This window comes from Diadema antillarum, unplaced genomic scaffold (genome assembly GCF_040938485.1).
Source record: "Diadema antillarum isolate AM-2024a unplaced genomic scaffold, OU_Dant_1.0 scf00000026, whole genome shotgun sequence".
NCBI lineage: Eukaryota > Metazoa > Echinodermata > Echinoidea > Diadematoida > Diadematidae > Diadema > Diadema antillarum.
In genome coordinates, this window is record NW_027270915.1 from 1463821 (window position 1) to 1491012 (window position 27192).

At 38.0% G+C, this 27192-nt stretch overlaps 1 protein-coding gene across 1 annotated transcript; it reads right to left on the minus strand.

The window, feature by feature from the left end:
• Positions 1–591: 591 nt before the first annotated feature.
• LOC139734567 (uncharacterized) lies at positions 592–26174 on the minus strand. Its single transcript, XM_071645345.1, has 8 exons — positions 26142–26174; positions 10493–10670; positions 9322–9421; positions 7894–8039; positions 5776–5886; positions 3199–3309; positions 2178–2460; positions 592–1057 (listed from the first exon to the last, which is right to left on the minus strand). Exons 1-8 carry the CDS (start codon positions 26172–26174, stop codon positions 592–594), a joined length of 1428 nt encoding a protein of 475 aa, XP_071501446.1.
• Between the last annotated feature and the right edge of the window lie 1018 nt (positions 26175–27192).

The following is a 27192-nucleotide window of genomic DNA, read 5'->3' on the forward strand; positions in this document are numbered from 1 at the left end:
GTCGAGAGGGACATTGTGGGTAAAAACATCTTGTCCAAGGATGTAAGCACTACTGGTGTTCCTTTGGATTTCTCTCTTTCTAGTACAGTGGAACCTCATGATAACAGGGTCGGATATACAGTCAAACCTGTCTATTGCAGCCACCCCAAGGGAGACGAAAAATGTGGCCATTGTAGACAGGTGGTTGTTATAGACAGAGTCATCAATGTGGCTTTTCTCTTGTGGGCGAATTGTGTCTAGTGGTTGCATACGGTAGGTGACCAACATAGACAGTGGCCGCTATACACAGGTTTGACTGTAGCAAGATATCTGAAATAACAAAGTAATTTTACAGGTCCCATTCCTTTTGTATTCTTTTGTTTTTATCCCTGACATATAAATGTAATAAGACACTCAATATAACCAGAACATTTCAGTTGTCCTAGCAGCTCAGTATAACAAGTTTCTTCCTGTGCTTTTATTCAATGCCCATACTATGCAATAGTTTTTATATTTGTACTGGCATATAATATCAATATACAAGGTGTACTTGAGATTACCCAGGTGCTATAAAAGAATAACCCGTAATACTATGAGGAATGCGAGTTCCTTTCAGACTTCCTGAATGTGAGGCCGGTGGTCCGTGGTCCTGTTGATCTCCACCAGCCTAAATGCCCGAATCACCATAGCAACCACTGACAACATCTTATGGAGAACCTCGATGAATGGCTGAGTGGCTGTCCTTGTGGCCACGCCCACGTTGAAGAAAAACATTGCGATTGGCTGACACAGGCCGTTGAAGAGCGCCGCGGCAAATGGCCTGAGGAAATAGTTCCCGAAGCCGAGCGTCAGTCCAACCAAGAGGGCGCCGATGACATTATACAGGAAAAATCGCAGCCCCTCCAGGAGGAATATGAGGATTAAGTCGACGAGGATGCGCAGCGTAGCAAAGATCTCCTGTGCACACCTCCTGACGGCTCGTTCCGATTTGTCTGCAACGGCCGTCATGTACACTTCCTCCTGAACTTGCCTTGTGTCGGAGTATGATGTGTTACCATGGTGATAGATATAAACATATCTGCAAAAATGCCAAGCAAATACTCAACTTAGTAAACAGTCTGCATCACATTGCAGAGAACTACATCTACAAAACTTTTGTAAACACATATTTTCCAATTTCATGCATTTTGTGACACCAGTTTGTGATCTGCGTTAAAAGTGCAAGTATGGAACTCTTAAACAAGTATCATTCTTTTGTTTTAAATATACCACTGGAGTTAACACTTGTTATTGTACTTGTGAGTGTGAGTGCTTTGTTATAACATGGACCTACTACACATGGACATTCATCGCTCGTTATTTAATTCGCGCACCTGTTTCTGTCAAAAGCGCCACAAAAACATTTTGAACATGCTTTCCTGCTTTGATCCAGTGTTGTCCACTGACAGCCAGCCTGGATAAAAACAAGAGAGCACTTTGAGAAATCTAAAAACTACATGCGCAAAAGATAATAACTCTCTTAAATCAAGAAAAATGCATGTGCAGTAGTAGTGTATATTACAAAATCATCGCTAAAGAAATTTCATTTGCAAAATACAAGTACTTTACAAGAAAAACCAAACAATTTGCAGTTTGATCGTGACTTGTAATCTATTTTTCCCCCTTTGTTGCACATTGTTTCAGAGTAAACATGAACAGTAACAGCAGACAAAATACTTGTCTCGCCATTCGGGCCGGACATTACATGCGTTGCGGCAAGTGTGTGCTTCAGCAATTACCAACTTTGTGATCCAAAATTTGTCCTTGTTCGACATTTGCTGCTCCCCATCATTGGTGTTTATTCAAAGGCAGAGGAGTCTGAAAAGGCACCTCAGCCAAATAGGACCGAAATGTTGGAAACGGTTCTTTTGTCAGTGATGATGCACGATTACACAATCGTCATTGTCCAAACGTCTGAATGTACTCATTAAGATGCACATAATCAGGTGGCGGTGGTGATCATTGGATCAAAGAAAGACCTCTGTTCATAGTCCATTTGAGTAGTAGGTCCATAGTTATAATCACAGTGCTTAATAACATCACACCACATTATATTATGTCAATAAAAATTGCATTTCCAGGTAACAGAGCAGTAGAGAAGAATCCATATCTTACAAAATTCAAAAAGTATTAATAATATTCATGGCAGTTACTCATACCTTGCTTTATTATCGGTCTCCACAGATACAATGCTTTTAATTTCCTCTACTGGAAATTCCTCCATCTCAACCTCTGTGTGCCTGAGTGCAGGGTGTGGAGGAGTTACCATGGCAACAGGCATCTCTTGCTTGGTTTCTTCCACTTTTGCAATCTCCTTCTCCTCCTTCTTTTCCTTCTTCTTCTTCTCCTTTGTCTCTTTGGTTTTGCTCTTCAGACTGACGGACCAACCTTTCTTCTTCTTCTTTTCTTCTGCGACATGGCTGTCTTCACTGGGCTTCGTTTCTAGTGAAAACACACATCATCATACCAGATAGGTTTAGATCATTTCCGGCGAAAGGAAGCAAATGAAAAAAGAATTCATTCTTTGTCACACATGAAAAAAAAAAATGCATCTATTTCTCATCTTGACATCAGTGCAATGTAAAAAAATGTTCACTTACAGATATCTCTCAGTAGGATGAGTGTTTCTGCTCAAAGTTTTATATCAAGAAGAACATGACAACTTAAAATTAGAATAGATATACACATCACATACACATGTAACTCAGATGTCTGTGATTTGTCCCTTGCTTTTACTGGCCACACTACAGCAGTATAGCCACACATAGTGACGGTCATCTACATCAACTTATGTATCAGAATTGTTATCCCCTTTAATTATCGTAATAATGATACTAAGGACATTGATGTAATTGATAATGGTAACAATGATACTACTACTAATAATAATTATCATCACCTTAACACTTACCAATGCCAGAAGGGTGTTTTACACTTTTTGAAGATCAGGAGACAGAAGATATCCATTCTTTACATCATGAACCTTCACAACTTTTTTTTTTCCCTTCTCAGAAAAGTTCACATTCCCTGATGAGATATGGAGAAATATCAAGGCCAATTACTATAACAACCCCCCCCCCCCAAAAAAAAAAAGCAAACAAACTCAAAAGAAGTCTAATTAAACCTTCTCGTACATGATTCTATTGTATACTAGCCAGTGATATATGTAAATGTGTTCACCTGTATCTTCTGATGCCTTGTTGTTGTTGCTTTGCAATACCCCATCTCTCTCTCTCAACATTTCGGCCAGAGCTTTCTCATTCTCGTCTGAGTCGTCCCATGATCCTGTGTCTATGAATGCAAGTCAAGTACGTGTGGAAAGGGGAAACAGTTTCTTGGAGAATACTGTACTTATGTTGTTTACATGGATATTACACTTCATAAAAAATTTCAAAAAATGTGACATCATATAAAGCAAAAAAAAAACAAACAAACAAACCTTTGATTAAGTGCAGTATTTTGTTTCACGGTCCAATCAGACTTTCCCATATCTCTGCATATTACAATCGATGATGTCTAAACATTCAATTTGGCAAATACTTCATCGTCTCCAATGCTAAGTTTGATTTTAAAAGGTTGCAATGCAGAAAAAAAAAAATGATTACACTTTTTTTTTCTTTGAATTTCTCTTGAATTATAAGTAATCTAAATCAGTTACTTTACCCTGAGACATTTGACCTCATAGCCAACCTGGCCTTTGACCTTTGACCTCACAGTTCCAAAGAGAATCACTGTTAGGTTGAACACGCATAAATATGTAAGTTTCATGATGATACCTTGAGTTACTTTCGAGATATGGAGGAAAAAGTGCAATTTAGCACTTTCACTTGACCTTTTACCTTTTAACCTTTGACCTTTTGGCAAGAAACTTCCCCAAAAATATATATTGGGTAATACATGCCATACATCAAGTTTTTTAAAAAAAAAACCTTCAGCCTATTGCATTTTAAGGAAAGTAGTGATATTTTGAGGAGTTGACCTTGACCTTTGACCCCCTGACCTTTGACCCATGACCCCCAACTTCCCTAGATAATCACTGCCCATCAGTACAAGCATATATACTAAGTTCCATGAAGATACCTTGAAGCATTTGCGAGATATGGAGAAAAACATGAAATTTCAATTTTTTTTTCACAAAATAAACCTGTGACCTTTGACCTTTGACCCTGTGACCCTAAAATCCACACAAAGTTTTATCCCCCAAGGATATACCCTCATACCACGTTTGATGTAAAACCACCACACGGTTCTTGAGATATCGACAAAAACAAAACGGGACGGACGGACGTACGGACGTACGGACGGACGGACGGACGGACGGACGGACGGACGGACGGACGGACGGACGGACGGACGACCCGAAAACATAATGCCTCCGGCCACTTCGTTGCGGAGGCATAAAAATGTTTAATGTCTGTACAGTCATCACAGACATACATAATCTAATTCTCAATTCAGACGATGTAACGTTCATTGTCCTCAAATTATATAATATACATTGTAGGTCACACCACCTGGGTAACACAATCAAATAGAAACAGAAAGACAGAAAAACAAAAAAAAAATAGTACATCAGAAGCAGGGATTGAAGAATATCTATATTGTATTGGATGGCTGTGAATGGAATACCAGGGATTATCATCTGCATAGGACGTTTTAGCGGCGCATTAAAAACGTGTACTGTTGTCCGCTCAATTTTTACCGTTCAATATCAGAGCATATTGAACGAAACGCATAGGCCAACGTATTAATTCTCCATAGGCTATCGTTGTTACTTGCCGTTCAAGATCACACCATATTCAATTCTGTCTCGTCTATTGCGCGAGCGCTGAATACTGAATGCACAAACGCTTGCTACTAGTGCGCGTCATTTCGTTACAATTCAAAAGCGCGCAAACATCTTGCTGTTGCTTGTTTCATACGCAATTTTAGGGGCTTCCCCTCTTCAGCGCTGGGATGCGACTGCCGAGTCAACTTCAAAGACGAGTAGACGCGGGATAATTTTTGAGCAGTTTATGCTTGCTCTACTTGATTGTATAGATGATAATAATTATATTGGATGGCCTTGATTCATGGAATACCAGGGAATATTGCACTCATTAGGGTCAATATTGCACTCATCTTCGATTCGTGCAATACATTGGCCCTAACTTGTCCAATATTCCCTGGTATCCCATTCATAGCCATCCAATATAATACAGTGGCCCTAACGAGTGCAATATTCCCTGGTATTCCATGAATTAATGCCATCCAATATAATTATTATCATGTACAATGAAGTACATCAAGCACAAACTGCACAAAAATACCGGGCTTCTGCTCGTTTTTGAAGTTGACTCGGCAGTCACATTCCAGCGCCGAGAGGGGGAAGCCCCTAAAACTGTGTATGAAGCAACTAGCAAGATTATTTGCGCGCTTGTGATGTACATGTTTTGTAACAAAATGACGCACACTATTAGCAAGCTTTTGCGCACTCAGCAAGCGCTCGTGCAACAGACAAGACAGAATATGGTGTGATCTTGAACAGCAAGCAACAACGGTAGCCCGTGGAGAATTAATACGTTGGCCTATGTGTTTCGTTCGATATGCTCTGATATTGAAAGGTAAAATTGAGCGCACTACAATACGCGTTTTCAATGCGCCGCTGAAACGTCCTATACAGATGATAATTGAGAATGATGAACTTCACTTGTGTCAGCACATTTGTTTTTCTTCACAGCAAGAACCAGTGAATTCACAGTCATTGTTTACAATTACCTATCTGCGGAGGAGCTTGTGGTTTGGGTTTTGGCGGAGCTGGGTCATAGGACTGACCCTTTCGGCTGCGTCCTGGCCGATGGTTTGACCTTTCACTTGGGGGGTCATCATCTGTTGCAAATAAGATGAAAAACAACAACCACAACATTAGGGCTTTGCAAGGTATAGTATACAAATGACGCACAGGTCTGAGTGCGTCAGTCGGAATTGTGTGCATAAGGTAACTATGGAATGCTTAACCCACAAGGCAAAGCCGAGTGGGTTTAGGCTAAATTCCATAGTTACCGCATGCACACTATATTCTGACTGACGCACGAAAAGACATGTGCGTCATCTGATTTATAGAATGGGTAATTTTCTTGTCAAAAACCCATTTTTCTATCGTGTTACCCGATGACAAAATTACTGGATGCATTTCCTTTTGGCTTGCCGTAAACGGGCATGCATACCCGTACTTACCGTTTTTACTGGATGCATGGCCAGCCATGCATCAGTTTTACTGGATGCATGGCCAAGCTGGGTGCGCGAACGCTTGCTTTAGTGCGCGAACCTTTGTTACAAGTACGCGTACTCTTGCTGAGTGCGCGATAACATGTTTACCACTGTGACTCAGCGTGCGGCCAGTAAAAATGAACGCATAGCTCTCGACCAATCAGATCGCAGGATTCTCGCTACCCATTCTATAAAATGTAAATGTGACACCAAGGTGAAATATTGTGCACTCTTTCTACAGAATCTTTGAACAACAACAAAATGTGACAATGATATGATAACCAGAACAATCTATCTTTGGAAATCATGACTCATCCTTGAAAAAGAAGCTTGAATTTGACTAAATGTTCTTTTGATTCACCAACTGTAGTGGGAAATTTCTCTGTTTGACTTTGGACCGTCGTAGACGACACGAATATAAATCCATTCGTTTCATCTCTATGACATTATGTGGGTATTTCCCAGTTACTGTGATGCAAAGAACTATTATTGATGAGTGGATAAAAGCATGGTCAAATTCTACTAAAAAATTATGATTGATTATAAGTCCCAGAAATCAAGTATAACTTCCCCACATCAATCATAACTCCATAAATCATTCAGAACTTTACTATCAACTATAAGTCTGTGAGTTTCTTCATAAATGATAATGGAGACGTATTGTTCATCAATAGTTATAATCTGTTGTGGGTCAGAGTTATAACACTGATTTCAGGATAATTCATGATTCTCACTTGATAAAACAGGGCCCTGGACAAATCGTCCTACAACCTGCAAACATAATATCCAAAGATTAACTGTTTACAGAAGTACAAAAAGGTCTTGCTGCTCTATTTCTAAGACACCTCAAAACATTTCCTTTCATCACAAATGCACAATGACTGACATTTTCTCAAGGAGCAAACTCTTTCTGTTCTGTAATACCTTTTCTTTTCTTTTCTTTTTCAGATTTTATCAATCAATCAATATCTTTTATAGGTAATGAATTGACAAATCAGACACATATCATTAAAATAGTGCATCATAATCTAAATATGTTTGATTTTAAACATGTTAAACCTGTATAAAGAAAAACATTTGATTTATATGATGTCATCTTATCATTAGAGGGATGTTGTGAGTAACTTGAATACAGTTCAGAAGACTGCAACATGTATTCCAGTTTAACAATAATAAGGCACTCTATAATTGTTCAGTTAGTCGCAAAGGCATCTGTAAATACCAGCATTGCTGCCTATGATGCAAATTTGAATTGAAACAAACTGGTAATTTCAGTTTAATACACATGTATGCCATCTTTTTCTCCAATTAGCCCACTGAAGACTAGTCCCCAGCATACTCTGGCAGATGTCTAGATGGGAAATGCATGTTATGGCAAAATAAGCCCATCCTCAAAGGGTAAAAGCTGACTCCCATTTCATTTGCCAGCAATTCTGGTTCTTTAAATGATGCTTTTTTTTATGCAAATATGACCATTTCCCACCTTCTTACACTGTAATCGAAATTGGAAATGAGCTGTAATAATACAGTAAGAGGGGGGTGTTGTCATCAAAACAACTTCAAAAAGTTCCAAGCAAGTGACAGCTAAATTTCGAATTGCATATCACTGATTTTTGGTGTATTCACCATTGATTGCATTCCGGAAGTCATACGGTGGATTCCCATCAGCATCTTTCCTCTTCTTTGCTTTCCTGGTCGTCGATCTCTGAGAGTCGTCTTCAGAGTCGTACATGCCACGGTCCACAAAGACATTGACCCCTGACCTTGCAGCACTAAGAGAGTCACAGGTGGATGGCGGTGATCATGTGATGATAAAAGGAGAAGAAAAGAAGACAACATCCACTATCAACACAAATTTAACTTGGTTGTCTACGCAAACAATGATGATTGATGCTAATGAATAATGATGACAAGGATAATGTGAAAAAATATGAATGACATTGTTCATGCTCACAAAGTTAATTGTGATGATGATGATGATGATGCTACAAAAGATGATGACAATGACAATGGTGATTATTCCTACAAGAGAAGCATGAAAATGAAGTGCATGTTTTTCAAATGCCAGATTATGGAAAAGAGTTCTTGAAAATAATGGGGCTGGTACTGGAATATGTGAATGTTATCATCATCACTATTGCTAGCACTTAGCATTTAAGTGATAGGAGTTCTAATTAGATGTAGATTCCAAAAACAAAGAATTACATCGACAGACCCTGTAGAAGAAGACGGAATGTTTGCATCTGAAAGTATTCCACTTCAAAGCACTAGTCCACACATATGTGTGATTTCACAGCAGTATCATTTTTCATATCATTAAAAACTCTGGGATCAAAGGGATGGTATAGTTTTCATTGAGATGGAGCTTCAGGTTTCCTTATGTGATAATGATAAACATCTTATGAAATATGAAAAGAAAATGCAATATTAAGGGAATTCAAGGTTTATCTTTAAAATTGGTTTTGACATGGCTGAGATATCAAAAAATAAAGAGGTTCTAATAAAAATGAGGGACCCACCTTTTATTGGGATCTTGCACAAAGTCAAAATTTGAATCCATAATCTCAACCACTCATCATCAATTTTGAAGCATTTTCATCTCTTCCTTACTTCAATTTTTTTTTTAACTTCTTTGACCTTCTCTTTAAGTTCTACAAACATTAGCACTATTACATGGATCCCATCTGTATTTGATGATGCCGACGATATGTTTCGTTCCATGGCTCCTGTTATCATCATTTGACTTCAGTCTTGCTGTTTTTCCTGTATACAGTGTAGCTCTTTGAACACATACTTCCACTTTGAGAAGGCCCTATACTTATCTACAAACTTAGATGAGGACAGATTTAGGCAGTCCGGGGCTAATTGTAGGGCCCATGCAAACTTATGGTGTTAAAAAGACAGTAGATAGAGACAAGTTACTATTGTTGGTCACATTTTCATATTCTTAATATGTCACATTTTTCCACATTGTAATCATGAACCTACTTTGGCTGGAAATTCTGCTTTATGTTTTTTATTCAATACATAGCAATGTAATACATACAAACTCACCTCTTAGCTGCAGATGCACTTTCAACGACGGTTTTAGATGTCTTTCTATTTGAGCTTCCTGTTTCTGGCTTAGATGGCGTTTTGTTCTTGAGATTTTCAGCTTTGACTGTTAGAGTAAGAACAAACAAAAAAGAATCAGGTCAAGTAAGTTTTGTACTTTGTCAGTGAAAATTATTTCAAAAAGCAGATATCAGATCTACAACAAGCCCTCATGAGGTACAATCTGTAATTGAGAGTTATTATTCATAGACATCCATTATGTCATTACCCTTGGATTTCAAATATACTATTGTCTGTTGACAAAAAGACAAGATAGCAGTGATTAGCACACACAGAATAATATTCTCTTCTTTCTAACCCAATGTGAAAATTGATTAGAATTTTGAAAGAATTTATTCAAATTCTAGACAAATAATGTACACAGCAGACTGCATCACACACAACTTGGAACCTCCTGATTAAACTTAGGTTTATCTTAATAGGGACGTGAGAATTTTGTATTTCTTAAATCCGTTAGATTGTTAGAACCATATTTGATTACCAATTGGTAAACTATTGTATGATTCATTTCTTTATTTAATGTTTCAGACTTTATTTTTACATTTATTTTGTCTAATTTATTTGTTAATTTTTTTGTTTTCATTTGACCACTGTACAAAATCTTATACTTCTTGTTTTTTTCCCAGTTTGCTGTTATGTATAGAGTTATCATACGTTTGTATTTGTTCATTGTTTTGTATACGTTGTATTTTTACATGTATGTGGACCCCTTTGGAAATCAGTCTTGAGCTGAAAGGGCTATCCACCCTATGAATGGAAATGAATAAATAAAATTTGATTTCAAAGCTGTTTTTACGAGCAATCATACAAGTGTATATCATATTGACGATACTGAAAATTGTAGAGCCAATAACAAAGTCAATGTAAGAGGCATGTTTACCTTTAGAATGAAGGTAAACATTCACATGACATTCACATTCCACATTCACATGGCAGTTATCAAGAAATCTTCATTTACATGTGATTTCATCATACGTTCATAATAATACTCTGCTAGTTGAGATTTAATTTTCGTCATCATTCATAACTCTCATCATTTAATTTGACAGATAAATCATTCAAACAGCGGCTTCAATAACAAAAATCTATTTTTCATCTCAGCATGGGCCACCTTGTTTGATTGTCTTGGATGACTTGGCAGATTTCTGCGAGTGCGTTGACCTGACACTAAACTCCTCTCCAGAGCTAATCTGGGTGACTGTGTCGTCATCCTCTGGCTCTGAACTGTCCCAGTTTGACTCAGTCTCGGGAGACTGCGCTCGTCGGTCTTTGGCCTTTTGGGCAGCAATCTGAGTCAAGAAAAAAATGAAGATAAAAACAGCAATAACAGCATATGGGCAATTCCATGAGAAATGTTCACTTTGGTGAAAAAATGAAGTTTTGAGTTTCACTTAAGTTCTCAAATATTCTAAGAAAGTAACATATATATTTTCATTTTTTACTAGTCGCATCTTTGTCATTACAAAATTTTGTATTTTTCTCAGTCAATGAAAATTCTGTATGATGTGTTGCAATGATGCAAAAATTTGGCTATTTTTAAAGAGTTTAGTGTTCTTGTCTCTAAAGAAGGCCAGATATGTCCTAGAGGCCTTGCTCAGCTTTTAAATTATAGTCCAGTGTATATATCAACGGAAAATCACAACCAACTTCCTTAGCATTCATCAGTTTTTGACCCATTGATCCTCAAAGTTGTGTGATTTCTATAACATTTGAAGCGTCATGTCCGTTACGTTTTTCACTATAAGTTTTCATAGCCAAGAGGAAATTAGTGTAAAGTTGCTGTAAATTAATTTTCTATGTTAGGATTGAATCCCCTTGCATGTGGGCAATTCCACGGTAACTGACGTTACACGTAAGGATTTTCATGAAATTGTTTACCTTGTAGTTTTGTGAATGAAAGCACCTTGGGCTTGCAATTAGCATTGATGAATAAGTTCATGAGAATGAAGAAATAGGTGGAAAGTTTTATCTCAAACTGCATTTCTTATCACATAGCAAGTGAAAATGTGTCGGTAACTGACGTTACGGAAAAAAGACATGGAAAATTATGGTGTAGATGTAAATGGAAATATCTCATGTCCCTGACTTTTAGCCTTTATGTGTTTAATATGGCAATACACCTAGGTTCTTAGGAACAGGTGTGCAAAATAATGTGCACTTTAGTTGTCTCCTTTTACCACCATGCCAATTTTAGTGAAGGCATGACGGTAACTGACGTTACGTAACTGACGTTACGCTTACATTTGCCATAGGGTTTACACATGCAAAATCATGATTGGGAATAGCTATGTGATATATCATAATTCTGACCATTCAGAATGATTTGGTTGATATGGAGCCATACCTTGGTTCATCAGTCATAAATACACAATGAAATGAAACAGTAGTCCATTTTCTTTGTGTTCTATGAAAACTTAAAGGTAAACATGTCAGTAACTGACGTTACGTAACTGACGTTACACATACTTTGCCGTGGGGTTTACAGAGAACTAATTTATTTAACAGGTTATTATACTGCTGCAATGTACCAGTGACAATCCCAGGCAACTACAGCAACAAATTAAAACAAAATCTAAAGACACAAATAATATTGGGTGGGCCCCCCCCCCCCCCATGCCATAGCACAGTTGGGCAAAAATAATGTAAATGCACAAGAGGATATTTCTTGACATTTGTCTGAAGATTTAATTTTTTCTTCAACATTTATGATTACACAGAGCCATTAATAGATTAAGCAGTTCCAAGTATAAATATATTGACATGACTAAGGGCTTTTTTGTTTGTTTGTTTGTTTGTTTGTTTGTTTTTTAATGAACAGGAAAGTTTTTATCTACATAGAGTGCTCCACCCATAACACCTTGTAGTACTACACAAAACATGGATATTTTTGTGCTTGAAAAAAATATCAAAATATCTTCCAGGTCATGGGGAAAAAAACATGTATCAACTCATGAATATGCATAGATATGTATGAAATCTATTGTGATATATTTCTCCTTCTTTTCTTTATTTTACTCCTGATGATCTCCATCATCAATTGATTTAAATGAAAAGTGTCGCACTTTTAATATTTCTCTATGAAGAAGAAAAATAAATGCTTTTTTGGTCAAAAGAGCATTATTGTTTTATTCCTAGCTTGAAGTAATTTAACTGTTTTTCTTTTCCTTTTCACTGATATATCATGGCTTGCAAATACATTCGAGATACCAAGAAATCGGACTTTGCAACGAAAGAATACTAAAATCAATATAAAAAACTCTTCCTGTTCATACAACTAGTTATCATGTGTTGTATTACAAAATGTCCCTGCATGAATAGAATAAAATTATCAACAAATACACACTGTATGAACAATTTTTTTTAAAAACCCTATAGAATCCTCTCTCACTTTGAGCAACATCAGTGTTAAGTTTCAAACAATAATGAGTACATGCCTTACATACCATAATACAAGATCAGCCATGTTAACTACACCACACATTTAAGTGCAAGAGAAGAAATATCTGTTTGTGCATTTGCCTTGAGGTAGAAACTTGACTAAGCTTCCTGAAAAAAAAAAAAATGCCAGCAAAAGCAAACATTGGTGAAGATTGTTAAACTGTTGGTATACAGCTGTGCAGAAGTTTGTTTTTTTGTTTTTTTTATAGAAAATGTGGTTAACATGCAATCATGTCACTGATTAGGCCTACAAACTTTGGGAGCTTTATCATCCCGTAGGACTCGGAATGTACTAATTTGAGTGCATATACTGCATGTGGCAAACTAAACTTCCAGATGATTTAACCTTAAACTTGTGCTGAATCAAAAATCGAAAGCTCAAGCCCCCCTCCCCCCCAAAAAAAGATAATCATGGTAAATGAATAAATAAATGAATTTAGAAATAAAATAAAATTAAAAAAAATATCCATGGACATACCATGGTAATGACATCATTTCCTATGAAAGGGATTGCTGCTCTCTGTTGTAAGTTGACTTCCCAGATGTATTGAAATGGCCAAAAGTAAAAAAATTTGCCTCAGTTATAATTACTGTCATGGTAACTGACGTTACATACTCGTGTATGACGTTTCGGTAACTGACGTTACACATCTTGTAGTGTTCATTTTGACTCTCCAGTATGCCAAGTATCCTTATTTCTGGTATTAAAATAAAGGCATATGGGCATACATTAGAAATCCCAAGTTACATCATACAGCTCACTTCCTTTGGTGAATAAACTTAAAAATTCCTTGTTTTTGGTAACTGACGTTACATCCATCATTATCAAAGTAATTAACAGTTTTTATCAAATTCTTTAAAGCTACCAGCTTTTTTTTCTATCGTGTGGTAAAAGACTTCTCTGGTAACTGCATACATATGAAAGATTGTTGTTTAGAGTACTAATAAAGTGGATATACAGAGAGTAAGTTATGCGACAATACACTCTTTTCACCATTGAGCTATAGGCATATTTGGGCAGCCATTTTGAAAATCAAAATGGCCACTTTTATCGAAAAACATAATGATTCTTAAAACTTCAACTCAAGTACTGTCTGAAAATGTATGGTGTTTGAAACAAATATCATTTTGAATTTTTGGCACCTGTGTCCTAGTTACCGTGGAATTGCCCATGTGTGAAAACCACTTTTCTATACCACTTCTAGTTTTCCTGTAAATGGCGTAACGGACATGACACTTTGCGTAACGGACATGACACCTCATATTAGACAAGTGGCAAAAATAACACTGTGGCCCAGTGAAACAGGGTGGTGATTAGTTTTAATTGCTTGAGGATAATAGGACATTTCTATACTTCAGTAAATAATTGAGTCTGCACATAACTCAATAAAACAAAAACAAGCAGAGTTTGCTTTCTGCTACTGGAAGACTGTTGATTTTAGATGATCTTGCTACCCTGTTACACCGGTTTGATCCATTCCCACCTCTTGTAATCCTGACTGATAAACAGCAGCTGTCATTCCAAGGAGTATTTAGACAATGGAGTTTTCATTGTTGGCCTTCCCTTCAATACTTAAAGTGAGCACTTTCTACATATAAGTACATTGTAGACCACATTTAACACATAACCACCATGGAGTCAACACAACAGCCAGGAACTCCCGCACAAATGGATCCTCGTGCATCCAATGAGCATGATCACTGATGATACAACAACAAAGAATCCAAATGTCACCAGCATCAATGTCTTCAATGATGGTGTTGCCGCATAATTTTAAAAAAAAAGTTTGTGCTGCATCCATACATACCTCTCTCATCTCTATGACTATATAAATCCACACCTTCAGTGGCACTTTAATGAGATATCACTTGCCAAGAGGGCTGAGAATGGAATTGTTTGCTTTATTAAGCGTGTTGACAGTATACATGTAGCTCTATTGTAAGAGAAAGTCGGTCTGAATGCTGGCTATCCATTTCATCAATACAACTAAACTAGATGTACCTCTATGCCAAGGGATATACTGGTATAATGACAGCGCACAGCATCGTACAACAAGCACAATTTTGAGATGCTATGAGAAGATGTTTATCCACTGAAAGGTACACTGTATAATCATTTAGTTGGTACGGAAAGCATCCAGTATTTCAAGAAGTCCGAACCTCACAAGCTGGTGAGAATAATGTAACCAGTACACCACTCTGGCAAGCCTTAAGAAGTGCCTAAGCAAGCAATAAGTTGATTATACAATTTGAATGAGTTGAATTGCCGAGAAGAAAACAAGAAATACTTTGTTGCCCAGGTGACCACTCTACATGGAAATGGATTATATGTTGTGAAAATTCTCAGAAAAAAAGGGGGCTTGATCATTCACTTCTAGCCAAGAAAAGAAAGCATTTGTTGACAATGATAAAGTACTGGTAGTAGCAGTGGAATTTTTACAATAGTCTATCCAAGATTGGATAACAGAGGATGATTCTACTCCAAGGATGACATTAATGCCAAATGAAAGAACTTTGCAGAAATGAAATTTTCATACCTTATTTCTTTCAGATGATAACACTAATTTGATGATGGTACCAAACAGTTTTGTGGTCCTGTTTCATTGCATAAAAGTTGATGCAATCCTGAGTGCATTTTAATGATGTTGTATTCAAACTTTTTATTTCATACAGATCTGGTTCGTTCTGTTTTCTTTGCCTATCCGCAGATATGGAGACATGGTCTTCTGTGTTGAACATGTATGCCATTGTGGTACTCTGGGCATTGTACTCCATGTGCTTTAGAGTAGCTGTTAGATCACTGAAACCTGCAATAAAAGGACTTTTTGATGTTTTGTTCAAGATCATAATGTAGTTAGCAGTGTGCAGTTATTTTAATCTTTTTATTTTGAAACAAAGAAGTGAAAATATGGTTCACCTTACAAGGGTGTCATGTCCGTTACGCTAGTGTATAATACTAAGTATCAAATAGTAGGCCACTAAGAGAAAAATAACCATAGTATAAGATAGTAATATGTCCTGTTTTGCTATGGTGGGTGGTAGTAACTGGAAATTTGTTAATAATTGTAGCTAGCTGGTGCAGGAGCGAATTTGTTTTATATTTCTTTGTTTTGTAAATATATACAAAGACTAACCCCCCTAAAATGATATAAATATAAGAAATATTACATGATTGCAGTTATGATGTGTGTCCCTATGTTCTAACCTTACTATGCAAACAATTGAATACCGTTGGTATCTGCTATACCTTGTAATAAAAAAATTCTCTTAGCTTACAAAAAGTGGACAAAACTGTCATGTCCGTTACACTCGAAGTGTCACGTCCGTTACGCAATATTTTAAACTATTAAAAAAGAATGAACAGTAAAACTACTCTAAACTAGGACTTTATGAGTAAAGCATGATCTAAAGGTTTAATCAAGACCAAAACCAGCTGCATCTTATCCAAAAATTCACAGGAATTTTCATAATGGTAAGTAGATCAAAATGCCTTGTCCATTTAGTGTCATGTCCGTTACGCTCGCTAAAAATGCAATTTCTCAACAACCACTTGATAAATTTCCATGAAATTTTCTGTGTACATTACATATACTTAAATGTGTCTGATAAGCTCAATTAGAATCTTTTGGAGACTCCCAATTTCATTGTGTGATGGTTTGAATCACAAAAAAGTGGTCTGAATGTCATGTCCGTTACGCTGGAATTGACCATTTGTCCAACAGTCCAAGGCATATTACTTTCTTCATTTTGTAAATCATTTACTACCTTTATGACTAATATCTGAAATCACAAATTAGTCAAGATTCCTGTCTTGCTCTATCTATTAAACTAGAAATGTCGCTACAGCCACTGGTTATACCCCCGCCAAACAACATTTCATAAGCTTTGGTCAAAACAACATTTGATAAGCTTTGGTCAAAAAACTGAGGAAGTAGTTAAATCCGCAAGATCTTTCCTTGATCTTCTGCCATTAATATGCCGTTACCATGGCAACGTACTTTCGGGTACTGTCGAAAAATGCGTTTTGCACATCTACAACCAAAGGCACACGTCTGTACCAAGTTTCATGGAAATTGGGCAAAAACTGAGGAAGTAGTTTGCAACACAAAATTTTCTATCATTTTGGCTCATAATATGTGAGCTGTTACCATGGCAACATACTTTTTGTCACTGTCAAGAAATGTGTCATGCTGACCTATATCCTAAGACAAACATTCAATATGAATTCCATGAGAATTGGAAGAACACTGATGAAGCAGTTTTGCCATGAAGCATTTTGCCCTGTATTTTACCAGTAACATGCCGTTACCATGGCAACGCACTTTTTGTCACTGCGGAAATATGTGTCTTGCACATTAACATATTCAGATGAACATCTGTACCTAATTTCATAAAAATTGATCAAAAACTGTGGGAGGAGTTCGCGACGCAAGATTTGTACCCATTTTTGCCCATAATATGCCGTTACCATGGCAACGTACTTTTGGGTACTGTCAAAAAATATGTCTTGCACATCTACAACCCAAGGCACACATCTGTGCCAAGTTTTATGGGAATCGGTTGAAAACTGAGGAAGTAGTTCGCGACGCAAGATTTGTACCCATTTTTGCCCATAATATGCCGTTACCATGGCAACGTAATTTTGGGTACTGTCAAAAAATATGTCTTGCACATCTACAACCCAAGGCACACATCTGTGCCAAGTTTTATGGGAATCGGTTGAAAACTGAGGAAGTAGTTCGCGACGCAAGATTTGTACCCATTTTTGCCCATAATATGCCGTTACCATGGCAACGTACTTTTGGGTACTGTCAAAAAATACGTCTTGCACATCTACAACCCAAGGCACACATCTGTGCCAAGTTTTATGGGAATCGGTTGAAAACTGAGGAAGTAGTTCGCGACGCAAGATTTGCAACGGACCGACCGCCCGACCGACCGCCCGACCGACCGCCCGACCGCCCGACCGCCCGACCGCCCGACCACCCGACCGCCCGACCGACCGTCCGCTGATTCCTATATACCCCCTTCAAACTTCGTTTGGCGGGGGTATAAAAAAAAAAGAAAAAAAGAAAAAAATATATTTATATCGTGCTTGTGGAGTGGATGGATTTCATATCACAATGCAGTGAATGTCATTCATAAATCACAATATTTGTTTGTTGTTAAATGTCTTTTAAACACCCTTGGTCTTATATAGATGAAATGTAGGCCACTATTTACTAAAATTGTAGGCCTAACCACAATGTACTGTAGATGATCTAACTAGTACTAAATTTTACTAGTCTAGTAGTATTGAGTTGGTGATAGAATTTTATACAGTTCAGGCCTACAAGTAGGAGGGAAGGCAAAAGGGGTTGTGCATTGGCCTGATGAGTTTCATCAGCCTTTATGGGTTTTTAAAGCAAAAAAGAAAGAAACTAGAAATGTCGCTATGGCGACTGATGCCTCCGCCATAATGCATTAGATTCTCCCAATAGGCGTATAGTACAATGTCTTCACAATGTGTGATCCAATGACAGTTTCACATAACTGGCAAAATATTGAAATGACAGGTTTGTCAGAAATGTCTTGAACTGGGTTTGCTTTAATTTTCTAAGAGTGCAGGTACACATATTTGGGGAATTGAGAATTTTTACTTGAATTCTGACAGACATTTTTATAAGTTTATGCATCTGAGTGATTTCCAAGGTATGAAGAAAGAGTGTAATGACGGTACAAAATGGATTTTTTTTTTTTTTTTTTTTTGGGGGGGGGGGGGGGGCATTGAAACCTGGCCTTTGACCCTTAACCTTTGACTTTTGACCTTCTGGCTGGAAATTTCCCAGAGAATCTCCATTAGGTAATGCATGTATTAAGTTTTGAAATTAATAATGCAAGCATTGCATAGACTAGTATACGAGGGAAATAGTAAAATTTTGAGGAGTTGACCGTGACCTTTGACCCATGACCCCTAAATTCCCTAGATAATCCCTGCCAGTCAGTACATGCGTATGTACCAAGTTCCACGAAGATACATTGAACCATTTGCGAGAAAAGCGATATTGCAACATTTTCACCTAACCTTTGACCTTTTGACCTTTGACCTTATGACATGAAACTCTCTCTGGAGAATCTTTACGCAGTAGTACATGTCCACACCAAGTTTCAAGAAAATACCTTTGGGCATTGCATAGATATGGGGAAAATTGCAACATTTGTAGCATTTGACCTTGACCTTTTGACCATTGACCTCTTGCCAATGTCACTAAAATTGACTCAACTAATTGTCCCATCATACATCATCCTTGGACCAAGTTTGGTGAAAGCTGCTTCATCCAGTTTTGAGTTATCACGTAAACAGATACATTTTAGGATTTGACCTTGATCTTTGACCTTTGACCTCTGTCCGATTTTACTGAAAAACTAATCAAGTAATTGTCCCATTATACATCATCCTCCAACAAAGTTTGGTGAAATTTGCTCTATCCAGTCTTGAGTTATCGCGCAAACGGATACAATTTCATGATTTGACCTTGACCTTTGACCTTTGAACTTCAGCCGATTTCACCCAAAATCTAATCAAATAATTGCCCATCATACTTCATACTTGGACCAAGTTTGGCAAAATACCAGTAAATATTACTCAAGTTATCGCGTAAACGAAAGTGGACGGACGGACGGACGGACGTACGGACGGACGTACGGACGTACGGACGGATGGACATACAGACATACGTATGGACGGACGGACGGACGGACGGACGGACGGAAAACCCGAAAACATACTGCCTCCGGCACCACTTCGTGGCGGAGGCATAAAAAAAAAGTTTTATTGAGAGAATATTATGTTATTGTCAGTGTATAAGGGACAAGTTAGACATGTGGGTTGAGTGAATGCAGTGCAATATTTAGTAGAGCACATCATTGAGAGTTTGAGGAAAATCGGACAATCTGTTCAAGAGTTATGAATTTTTGAAGTTTCTGCTCACTCAAGGCTGGATGAGAAGACTAGGATAGCTTGTGATGTCACACGAGTACAATGATATAAGAGAATAAAGAAAATTCAACATATTCTCACTTTTCTCGCATAACAAAAGAACACTTGACTTCTCTCTTTCAGAAGGCAGGGGGAATAATATTACCCTTAATGTCAGTAACAAGTCAAAGAAATGTCCACTTAATTCAAAAAGTAAATTTTTGTGAAATCTCTTATTTTGTTTTATATGGTTGTACACATAATCATGACATCATACACTACATGTATAGTAGTCTTTTCATCCAGCAGTGACTACGCAGATACTTTAAAAATTCATAACTTTTAAACGGATTGTCCAATTTTCCCCAAACTTTCACTGATGTGTTCTACTAATATTGACATTGCATTCACTCAATCCGCATGTATGAAGGTGGACTTGTCCTTCAGGACTTGTCCTTTAAGGATCAAGAGCAGTATAATCTTGGCTGATTGACAGGCTCCGACATACATGTGCACCATCGTTCTGGAAAAGCAACTTTAGGTAACGTAAGTACTTTTATAAGTAGATCTAAAAGGGACAGTATATAGTATTCGCTGAGGTGAGAATTCAGCTTTAAACTTTCTGCAAGATACTTAAAAACCACTTCATGAGAATTAATGACTGTTTATGTAGGTAACAGAGCATAATTATAAGTAAACTGCAAGGCAAATTCAAAGTTAACTTGTTGGTTTTTAAATGGCCGAGATATCGAAAATCTAACAAAGTAATCCTAATAAAACAAGGTAGGTCCCACCTTTTATTTTGATTGCTTGCTCTAAATTATATCTCAGCCATTTCAAAACCAATTCTCATCACATAAACTTTGAATTCATCTGATATCTTTAGTAGGCTCTCATATTGATTTTGTATTAGAAGTTTTTCATTAGAGGTTCTATTTCATCAGTAAAATTTCAAACCTGAAACCACATCTCAACCAAAGCTGTACCATCCCTTTACCGTACGAAGCGGAAGTTTTTACCTCACCATAAGGAATACACCTGTACACTACTACCCATGAAGAAAAAACAAAAACAAAAATTCAAACTACATCTGTACTCAACAACACAATCTTATTGCAACAAAAACTTTACCATGATTCAACCTTTAGTAAAGGCTTTACTCATGGCCTGGCCAATTTGGGCCATTCAATTTGGTACAAATAATGTACATCATCATCACTGATCATGGATGGGTAGATCTAAATTAACAAGGAAAAGTAGAAATTACGCGGTGCGTAATATATGTCCCCGCCGGAAGTAGCATTTTGTAACAAAATGTGCAATATAGGTAAAAAATCAAGGTCAAAGGTCAAAGAAGTCAAAGGTCAAAATTCTGTGTAGAAGTTTTGAAGCCCTCACCTAGTGCCATCACATAAAGCAAATGGAATCGAAATTGGGTTAGAAATGGCGAAGGAGTAGCATTTTGTAGCCAATGTACAATATAGGTCAAAAATCAAGGTCAAAGGTCAAAGAAGACAAAGGTCAAAATTCTGTGTAGAAGTTTTGAAGCCCTCACCTAGTGCTATCACATAAAGCAAACGGAATCGAAATCGGGTTAGAAATGGCGAAGGAGTAGCATTTTGTAGCAAAATGCACAATATAGGTCAAAAAATCAAGGTCAAAGGTCAAAGAAGTCAAAGGTCAAAATTCTGTGTAGAAGTTTTGAAGCCCTCAACTAATGCCATCATATAAAGCAAACGGAATCGAAATCGGGTTAAAAATGGCGAAGGAGTAGCATTTTGTAGCAAAATGTACAATATAGGTCAAAAATCAAGGTCAAAGGTCAAAGAAGTCAAAGGTCAAAATTCTGTGTAGAAGTTTTGAAGCCCTCACCTACATTGTAGTGCCATCACATAAAGCAAACGGAATCAAAATCGGGTTAGAAATGGCGAAGGAGTAGCATTTTGTAGCAAAATGTACAATATAGGTCAAAAAATCAAGGTCAAAGGTCAAAGAAGTCAAAGGTCAAAATTCTGTGTAGAAGTTTTGAAGCCCTCACCTAGTGCCATCACATAGAGCAAACGGAATCAAAATCGGGTAAGAAATGGCGAAGGAGTAGCATTTTGTAGCAAAATGTACAATACAGGTAAAAGGTCAAGGTCAAAGGTCACGACTGAAATTCTGTGTAGAAGTTTCAAAGCTCCCATGTAGTGCTATCATATAAAGCAAACAGAATCAAAATTGGCTCATAAATGACAGAGAAGTAGCAAATTGAAGATTTTGATCACACACGGACGCACACACGGACGGACACACGGACGGACGGACGGACGGACACACGGACACACACACGTACGGAGCCCGTTTCATAGTCCCCTGCTCGAACTCGTTCGGCGGGGACAAAAATATGAAATAAACTAGAGATTGTAATTTGTCATTACTGACAAATTAAGCTGATCCGATTTTTTTTTAATCAATGATTCGAATCCTGATGACCATCATTACAGGTTTCATCTGTGTTTAGAGACATTGGCCGTGTGATGTTTGGATTCTCATTTAGAAAAGGAAGTCTGCCATCTTTGGTACCAAATTCTGTGTACACTAGATAACGAAGATACAGCAACAAATACATATGACCTTTGACCCACCTTTACACTCCCAAGATGGCATCTGAGGAAAAAGTGGTTATTTTGTGAAATGATTCTTGCGACATCGTCTATACGTGTGCAAAATATGGGAAAGATAGGACAGGTATTCACCAAGATACTAGATGAAAAATTTATGACCTTTGACCCTAATCTACATACCCAAGATGTTGTCAGATCAAGTAGTTGTTATTTTATGAAATACAGTAAACCTCGGATAAGTCGACATCGAATGAGTCGAAAATCACTTAACTCGAAGCAAAATAAAAAGTCCTGATTTTTCCCTATGTATTTTCTCTAAGAAATATTTGGATAAGCCGAAGCACGAGAGTCGAATTTCGGCTGTGTCGAAGTAAAACATTCAGTCCCTTTTGTACAAAATACCCGTAGTTTACATCACTTGAGACGAAGAAGATTTGTCTGGCATTCTCATTACATTTAGAGGACAAAAAAATCGGCATGTCGCAGAACCCCGTCCCTGACCAGCTGCAGGTAAGCATGCACACTCACCATGCCGCTCCGCACGCATGTCGAATACATACACATGTATACATGTATACACACAGCACATCGATCCATACTTTATCCATACACACAGCACATCCATACTTTATCCATGTCAAGCCAGAACTCCTTGGTCAACCAATCGCTGCTTTCATATTTTAGTGACAGGCCAACTGGGCGGAGCTTGTTTGTGTGTGCCCGGTTGACTGTACAGTTTTGTTCATTGGAGGTGGGATGGGCCTGGGAGAGTGTTTGTCTCAGGGTAGGTTGACAGAGATGGCTACCTATGTTGCACCATAGACATAGCACATGCACTAATTGCCACATTAGCGCAGACATTCTCAGAACTACGTTTAACTACTAGTATTGATACAAATTCCATGTTCAATTTAGAACAAAATAAGAACATTATCTTCAAGAAGAGAAAATTTGAATGCTAACACACACACGCACGCACACACGCACGCACACACACACACACACACATGCATGCAAATGTACTACAATACATGTACATAACTGTGAGTCGAAAAAAAAATTGACTCTCGCGAGAGTCGAAGTTCACTTAAGTCGACGCATTTTTGTCAGTCCCGAGAGCTTCGACTCATGCGAGGTTTACTGTAATGTACGTGACATGAACTAAACATGTGCCAAAGATGGGGGTGATAGGGCCTGTTTTTTTCTTGAGTTATTGCAAAGAAAGTTGCAGAAAGAAAGAAATATGAAAATACATCGAAGATAAGCTTTCATTTCACCAAGTTTTTTGACGTGATGCCGACGTCATATGAAAAAGTGGAGGGCACACGTTCGATAGCCCAAAGTCTCAGCTACAACATATTAAAATCTGGGAGAAATTCACCGAAGGTTAAGTGAGCTAGGGCTCGATAAAGACAATCACGTCAATTTTCACATCTAGAAAAATTCTCTCCCATAGAGATAACACGTCATAGCGAAGATACAGAAAGATGTCCATGACCTTTGCCCCACTTTGCACAGACAAGATGGCATCTGAGCAAAAAGTGGTTATTTTGTGAAATGATCCTTGTAATATGGTCTTTGCGTGTGCAAAATATGGGAAAGATAGAACAGGTATTCACCAAGATACAGGATGAAACATTTATGACCTTTGACCCTAATTTACATACCGAAGATGGTGTCTGCTCAAGTAGTTGTTATTTTATGAAATAATGTACGTGACATGAACTAAACATGTGCCAAAGATGGGGGTGATAGGGCCTGTTTTTCTTGAGTTATTGCAAAGAAAGTTGCAGAAAGAAAGAAATATCTCAATACATCGAAAATATTAAGCTTGAATTTCAACCCAAATTTTTGACGTGATCCCGACATCGTATGAAAAAATGAAGGGCACACTGACGGTAGCGTAAAGTCTCAGCTAGAACATATTAAAATCTGGGAGAAATTCACCGAAGGGTAAGTGAGCTAGTGCTCGAGAAAGATAGTCGTGTCAATTTTCATTTCCAGAAAAACTGCACTCCCATAGAGATAACACGTAAACTGGTCAAATTTGACAAGATTACTTTCAATCCATTTTTACGAGGTGATGCTGATATCCAATCAAAGTTTTGTAATTTTATGTTTGAAAGAACATTAATAAACTACAACATACTGAAATCTGGGTGAAATTGATAAAGGATTTATATAAGATACGCTTGACTAAACTTGAAATTTGATGACGTCATTTTGAAAATTTACTTTTTTTACTTTATTAAGAAATTTGATATCTTTTAATCATTTTGCCAGCATTGCCACCCCATGAAATGACATGTACAACTCATCAGCTTTCAAAATATGTAAAGAAAATGGGGGGTCACTGTCCATCCTGACGAGTAAAATCGGATTTAAAATAGGCGGTTTTTTGACATAGTTGTACTGTATATCGCCATTGACGCGCGCGCGGAATTTCAACTTTGACGGGCCCGTATGACGTCATATTGAGTCGGATTGACTTGAAACTTGGTAGAAATATTCCTTGACATTTCAGACATCCGATCCGTGTGAAAAAACGGGATATTTTTGTCGCATATGAGCTTTGCGTGCGTATATGCGCGCGCGCGCGTACGCGTCCGTCGATTTTTTATGAAATACTCCAAATGACCTGAAACGTGTGCAAAACAATTTTGAGCTCGATTGGAACATGTTAAAATTTCAACGCGCGCGTACGCGCTCGTTTACCAGGATCGTGATCATATTTTATGAGATATATCGATAGAACTTGACTTGAACTATATGATATGTAAATTTCATTGAGAAATTCCATTCCATTAATGAGATACGAATGTGAACGTGATTTCAGATAATGACGTCATAGTGACGTCATGGTTGTCTGATCACAATGATACATTACATCTATAGATCTGTCGTCCTTATGACGTGATACATAGATGACTCGATATATGGTGTAAGTTTAAAAGTGATAGGTGAATGACTTTTTGAGTTAACCGCTGCACAACATTTGAGGAGAAAGAAATATTACAAAGAAGAAAGATTCAGTACAGATACAATACTGTCAATAGGTGATCCGAGAGGATACTCGGATCACCTAATAAATAAAAAATGTCTCTCTGCTTGCACAGCACAGCAGGTGCTGCAAGCACAGCAGGTGCTGCATTAGTGCAAGCACAAGTGCACTGGAATTTACATAGGTCATAGTAACCGCAGCAGCGACCCCATACGGACAAATACGTACCATGTGGCGTGAAGGCGAGGTCATACTCATGACATGAGTCATAGTGAAGCTTACTCAAGTTACTGAAGTGAAGAAGGTTTGAAAGTTTGAACAGGCAGGCCGGATTGACGTGCCATATTGAGTGGTAGCAGTCTAACAAGTTAGGGCCTACGCGCTGGATGTTTAACGTTCTTATCGTGTTTATCCTACTCACCTAGGCTCTATCGGCTAATCTAGATTTCTACATAGGCCTACATACGTACAGGCTACATAAACACACCCACACACACACCCACACACACGTGTGCGCGCACACACACACACACACACACACACGCAACAGCATGGCACAGGCACTCAAAACAATGGCTGACAAAATTTTGAAAGCCTGGGACTGAGCTCAATTTCTTTCCCCGGTCCACGTCCAGTCCATCGGCATCGCGTACGTCGGTTCATTCGGGCATCTACTAGTACTAGTATGCAGAAATTCTTCTCCAGAACATAAAATCTCAATGTTTTACAGAAAGTAGGCCTAAAGCAAGCATCTTACGATTTTCTTGGCATTCAACTTGAAGTCATCCATTGTGATTTGATTGTGAATGTTGGAGAACGATCACCTAAATGTCCTTAGCAATGAATAAAACGTCACTAAGCACTGAGCTATCTAGCTGTGTCGGATCGCTGAAATTTTCGCGTACAGATACTTTCTCGAATTGCTACTTGGCGGACATTTTCGCGTGTTGTTAATTTCGCGGTAGCGAGGGTCTTATTTATTCACGCGTTGTTATTTTCGCGTGTTGTATTTTCGCGGTTCAAAAAAAAAGGCGATTCACGAAATTCGCGAAAATACAACCACCGCGAAAATTTCAGCTCGTACAGACCAAAGAGATTTTCTCCTCCCCATCACTAGAGGGCGAACTCTACAATGGAGTCAGTGATTTCATGGGAGCCGCCATTGTTCCACTTAGTAATGGCGGACTTTGCGTACTAAGCAAAATGGTACCTACCTACTACATTTCTACAGCGCTTTATTACGCGAACTTCTAAACTTTTACGCGAGTACGCACTTGATTTTGGCTGCTCCTCGGTTGTTTGTTTGCTAGCGTGTTAGCACGAGGGGTGAGCCTACCGCTCCGTTGCCATCCAGTGCTCATTGCGCTCACATAACAATAGTACAGGGCGTATGATGACTCCGCCCTCTAGCAGTCACTGCGGAAACTCTTTGGTACAGACAGAGAAAAAAAAGGCCGAAAAAACGGCTTAGTATATGAAAATGGGGAATAGCATACACAAAATACATGTCATAATTACCCTAAATATACGTTCCTCCCAGATCGGTGTGTTCATTTTCGCGTAGGTGGTACAGGAATGAAAAATTTGCGTATAAATTCGTCACTTCAATGGTCGTAAATCGCTGGTGGTATGTGGAACAAACTGGCAGCTCTGTGAGCGGTACACAATTCCGAAGCACTTATCTTGGTGCTTCTCAGGCGTGCACTTACGTGTTATATCCATTGCATACCTGTACCCTGTACGCGCGCAGTACCAACAGGGTGATGGTGCTGTGTTGCCGTCTTAACGTACGCATACTGATCGCAATG